Genomic DNA, 6,208 nt, shown 5'->3' on the forward strand with positions numbered 1-6,208 from the left:
AAGTGTGACAGACCAGTCAGGTAATTCAGGAAGAGATATTCTACTTGAAGCAATAGTAGCACAGCATGATGGCTGTTAAAAACGTCTTTCACAGGTAAGCTCCTCCATCTTTTTATTATTTTTTAAGACTTTTACATGTACAATCCCTTTTTTTAATAAACATAAAGAAGGTGATTTTTCCTTGCAATGCAAGTAAACAAAATCTAATTAAATCCTTTGGCTCGGAAAGTAAACAGGTGACTTTACCTGGAACTGAAACGTAAGACAGAATGAAGATTGAATCATGATTCATACCATTGTATGGGATTGTACCTAACATTCATTGATAATTTAAGATAAAATAAATTATAAATTACCTAATGTGTTACGTGTGTAAATGTGTTTCATTTGTTCTAACTACAATACATCTAAAGGATTTCAGACGACAAATGGGTTTTTCTTTTTTAATGTACTGTAGACTGAATAATTATACTATCATAAATTGATTGTACGTTAGATTTGTTTGTATATTAGATAAAATACACATTTTCACACTCTTGTGAAGTCGTGATTATGGGCTTATCACATATTGTCAAAGCAGCAGGAGGACAAATCTTGGCTAACTCCCATAGAACTCTTATTTAAGACCAAATGTACTTTAGAGAGCCTATTTAATATTGAATTAAATGTTACATTCCTTGGCGGCACGGTGGCTCTGCATTGTCACCTCATGGCAAAAGGTCGCTGGTTGATTTCTGGCTGTGCCAGTTGACATTTCTGTGTGGAGTTGGCATGTTCTCCCTATGTTCGCATGGGTTTCCTTCTGGTGCTCTGGTTAACTAAATTGGCAATAGAGTGAAAATGTAGCATCTATATGTTGCCAAACATAAACATTTGTTGCTGTTTTGTCTGAAATTTTGGTCCAATCCATGTTAATTTGTTTGGGAAAAAGGCTTCAAATGATTATTTAGGTGAAAATATTAAAAACAAAATAAGGATATTGTTTTGGAGAAACGAAAATATACAGCATTCTGTACATTAATGGCTTTAATTTATACTAGGTTATTTCTTAAGAAATGTATCTGTATATGACATGGGCCTGTTGTTGGTTAGAACATTTCTGCAGTGGTTTGAATGTGCCAAATTGTAAAAATAGACTTTTCAAAAAATAAATAAATAAAAATAAATAAACAATATCATACAATATCCAATATCCTCCTCCTACAACTACTACTACTATTACTATTAATATTATATGTAGGATTTTTTTTTTCATTTCTAAAAAAATAGCCTACTGTTAATTATATCCATTAACGATTTATATGATTTATACATGATATTAGAATACGTTTTAGCGATTTAATTTATATAGAATAGTCTCAATAATATTTGTAAAGGAAACATAGGTCATATATGTTTTAATTACATATATTTCAATAAAAATGTAAACAAGTGCATGTTTTGACCAAAACTAATATTGCATTTTTTTTTCTAAAACAAAATAGTTTGCACAAAAAAATTCTGGGCATTTTCTCTGAAGAATTTCTTACTCTGCCCCATTTAGAGCATCATTATAGAAGTTTTACTTTATAACTAACATAGTTCAAACAATGGATCTGCGACATAGACACTACGGTTTTGGGAAACACTCCTCACTACATCGTTCTTTTTCCAAACAATGCATCGTGCTATAATAGTTCAGCAACTAGTTATGTCGTTGTTTGGGAAATGCACCCCTGGGAGAGAACCCTGAGCTCGAAGAAACCCAGAGCTCCCGCTTGCTCAATTAGCATGTAAGGGTGTCTGAAATCAGTTAGGACTCGAGAGCTCCACCTGGTAAAATAGGACAAGGAGGAGATGGGGTGGAAAGGGCAATTCTTCCAAAATGAAGACAAGGTAGTAAGGTGAAATTGCTCTATTTATTGTAGACTTGCATCTGTCTGATTGTATTATTGCTGATTACAAATGAGAATCCAGCCGCAATCAATCATATCACATGCTCCTCTCGATATTAAAAAAATTCACTTTGTGGCTAAATAAAAACAAAACTGTAATAATCTGTTTGTTGAGCTTCCTCTTTTACTACTTCATTATGTCATTCGGAAATCCGACTTGAATCAAACCAGTCACAGAATAAACAAAGAATTAGTCACTAAATCTGATTACACAGAAACGCGCAGAGGAAAGTTATGGGTTGAAGCATTTACACAATGATTTTTTTTCTCCCAGCTCATGAATAGTAGGATGTAAACATTAGCTTTTCAATGAAACAATCTGTAGTTGAGCTCAAGTAGCACAAAGCATGCTAAAGGTAAACATTCCATCATTTTCTTTTCGGCGTAGTCCCTTTATTAATCAGGGGTCGCTACAGTGGAATCTAACCCAACTTATCTAGCATATGTTTTACACAGCGGATGCCCTTCCAGCTGCAACCCATCACTGGGAAACACCCATACTCTCTCATTAACACACATACACTAAAGACAATTTAGCTTACCCAATTCACCTGTACCGCATGTCTTTGGACTGGTGGGGGAAACCGAAGCACCCGGAGGAAACCCACATGAACATGGGGAGAACATGCAGACTCTACAGAGAAATGCCAACTGAGCCAGCCGAGGCTTGAACCAGCGACCTTCTTGCTGTAAAATGATCCCACTGAGCCATTGTGACACCCTAAAAGTAAACATTGGTTCATTTGTTTATTTAAGTAATACAGAATTAATTTTGTTTCTGTTTCTTTTTTCTCTGCAGTTTGGCTCAAGATGGAGGTTTCTACATTTGTCACATTAAAAAGGCCTTCGTACTACTGCTCACATTGGCATTCTTGTTGTCTACAATTGCTTATATGTCTGATGTCTCTTTTGAGGACATTAAGCTACCTCATAAATGGCTTTTTAAAGTCATAAATAAGACTCACGGGGTATTTAATCAAACTTTGGATGACGGTAAAGACCGCTTAGCACCATTGGCCAAGCAACAAATTCAGCAATGGGGCGCAGCTATCTATCATGTGGCTCACCCAAGGAATTATGATTTCATGCTGGATGAACCTGATGTATGCAAGGAGAATCCATTCCTGGTCTTGATGGTTCCTGTTGCTCCCAATCAGATAGATGCTCGAAACGCCATCCGGAGCACATGGGGGAATGAAACCACAGTCCAGGGGAAAGCAGTGTTAACTCTGTTTTTGGTGGGTTTGATTGTAGGAGCAGACTCTGAAAAAGCTCAACAGCAGCTGGAGGAAGAGAGCCGACAACACAGAGATTTAATCCAGAGCAACTTTGTGGACTCCTATTTCAACCTGACCATAAAGACCATGGTGATCATGGGCTGGTTGGCCACTCGATGCCCTCAAGCGAATTACAGCATGAAGATCGATTCAGACATGTTCTTAAATGTTGATAACCTGGTGACTCTCCTATCAGCTCCCAATACACCCAGAGAAAACTACATCACAGGAATGGTGATGTGGAACCGGCCTGTTGTCAGGAGCAAAGACTCAAAATGGTACGTCTCAGAGGAGCTTTACCCCGAGCCAACATACCCTACGTATCTTCTGGGAATGGGATATGTTTTCTCTAATGATCTGCCATCAAAAATAGTGGAGGCTTCCAAGTATGTAAAGCCGTTTAACATAGAAGACGCATATATTGGCGCTTGCGTAAAACATTTGGGTTATGCACCCACATCACCTCCAGACCCTTCTCAGTTTAGAGCCTATTTGGGACAATATGTCCGAGAAGATTTTTTCAGGGTCATCACAACAATCCTCGGATCCCCACAACAGCTAATAGACATCTGGAAGGATATACACAGGCCCACATAACAAAAGGAAACGCCATGAACTATTGTGGATTTACGCTTAAGACATTATTAACGCTCAAGATATGAGACATGATTGAGCTGCAAGCGTGTGGACCTCTTGTTTTGATGGAGTGAGATGATCCTCCGAGGAGGCTTTTACAGGATTTACTTTTGAATTTTGGTTTCAGAGGGATACAGGTTGTTAGAAGCAGCATTAACTGTTATGACGTGATTAAAGTCATTAAAAAGCAGCATAGAGAAACACCAAGTGATGGTCTGTCTACAGAATGACAGTCTAGCAATATGACAACAGCATGTATTTACCTAATGCGACTTTTGGTTACATAGTTTGCATGTTCTCCCTGCGTTCGCGTGGGTTTTCTCCGGGTGCTCCAGTTTTCGCCCACAGTCCAAAGACATGCCATACAGGTGAATTGGGTAGACTAAATTGTCCGTGAGTGTGTATGGATATTTCCCATCGATGGGTTGCAGCTGGAAGGGCATCCGCTATGTAAAACATATGCTGGATAAGTTGGTGGTTCATTCTGCTATGGTGACCCCAGATTAATAAAGGGACTAAGCCAAAACGAAAATGAATGATTGATGAACTTTTGGTTCACATGTTCTTTAACTACTATGTACATGCATCAAAAAGATTATTTGCTAGATAGAACTCAAACACAGAACGTTCCCCTAATTTTTTCATATGGTTCCAGTTTGGTTATTTTTTTGGAAACCATCTAAGAATGCGTTGGGAATGTGCTTTGTATGTTCTGGGAACCTTCCCAGAATAAAGCAGTAGCAGTTTATGTTTAAAGCTAATTTAATTAAGAATGTTCTAAGAATGTTCTTTAAACCTAGAGGGAACATTCTATTAAGGTTTAAAAAATATTTTAAAAGAGAAGCAACATTTATTGGTTGGAAATGCTGTTATGTTAATATTTTATTGCTAAACACCTCCACTGCTATTCAGGTGAAGTTTAGGAAATGCTTTATTTCTATGGGTTTTCTATTACATATCTACGTACATTAGAAGTGGATTGTATCACATTATTTAATTTATATATTTATATTAATATTGCATCATAGTTAACAACATTAAAAATCAAGTGGGTCCCAATTAAAATATATGCAGTGTTATATTTTTATAATTATACATACACTATTAACAATTTCCTGCAGAATCTACAGTAACTCACTGTAAATTAATTACAACTAAAATACTATACATCACCTGACAGTAGTCTTGTCGCCTATCCAAGCTTTAGGTTTTAGGATCATTTGGTATCAGAAGTGGCTTGTATGAAAGACAAAGGCCTCTAGATTACGCCTATTTTTCCTAAATAAAATATGATCATGTCTTGATTTTCTAATTACTTAATTAGCACAGTAAGGTCTGACTTTGCTGAGACAAAAGTCTTGTCACTAAACAGTATTAATGTACAGTATAGAATATAAAGTCATGGTGCAGTGGAAACAGAATTAATATTGAGTATGACACCCATGAGCTTGGAGGACTGCATCCATACATATCTGCAATGACTCAAATCACTTATTAATAGTCCTCTGGAATGGCAAAGAAAGTGTTCTTGCAGAACTCCTAGAGGAGTTCATTTTCAACTCCTTAGGATTCAGTTTCAATTTCTCCTCCTTCATCTTACCTCAGACTTAATATTCACATGTGGTGACTGGGCTGGCCAATCCTGGAGCACTTTGACCTTCTTTGCTTTCAGGAACTTTGAAGTGGAGGCTGAAGTATGAGGAGAGCTATCCTGCTGACCTCTTGATGCCTACATACTGAATGTAACCCCAAACCATGATTTTTCTTTTACCGAACTGACTGATTTTTGTCAGAATGGGTCCATGTGGGTTCCAATATGTCTTCTCCAGTATTTGCACTGATTAGGATGCAGTTCAACAGATGATTCATCTGAAAAATCTACCTTCTGACACTTTTCTAAATGATCAACTATTATTTGCTGCTTTTACAACTAGGATCGATGACAAGACTTTTGTCAAGAAGTCTATTTACATTTACAGCACCATTTGTCTTGCTGTATATGTATTTACAAAATTGTATGCATATCTTTACTGTAAAATATACAGTAATTTTCACTGTGCAACTTTAAAACACAGTAACATACTGCATTACTGTCCTACAGTAAATATAGTTCATATTACAGCATAATACAGTTCAATCCGCTGTGGCGACCCCAGATGAATAAAGGGACTAAGCCGAAAAGAAAATGAATGAATTTCCATATAATATTAATTTTAACTGAAATTTTAAACTGTGAATATTAAACTTGCCATGTATGGTTCGAGTGCTGGCTGGTTCAGAAGGTCTTGCTATGCAAAGTGTGCAAGTTCTCCCTGTGTCTGTATGGGTGTCCTCCGGGTGTTCCAGTTTCCTCACAGTCCA

The 6,208-nt window shown here is 37.0% G+C and overlaps 1 protein-coding gene across 1 annotated transcript; it reads left to right on the top strand.

Moving 5' to 3' along the window:
* Positions 1-5,436, top strand: si:dkeyp-98a7.1. Its single transcript, NM_001144810.2, is given in 2 exon segments — positions 1-94; positions 2,734-5,436. Coding segments are annotated over 2 exon segments (1,104 nt in total). The 5' UTR covers positions 1-65; the 3' UTR covers positions 3,809-5,436.
* The last annotated feature ends 772 nt before the right edge of the window (positions 5,437-6,208 follow it).

Source organism: Danio rerio, chromosome 22 (genome assembly GCF_052040795.2).
Source record: "Danio rerio strain M-AB ecotype USA chromosome 22, GRCz13ab, whole genome shotgun sequence".
NCBI classification, from domain to species: domain Eukaryota; kingdom Metazoa; phylum Chordata; class Actinopteri; order Cypriniformes; family Danionidae; genus Danio; species Danio rerio.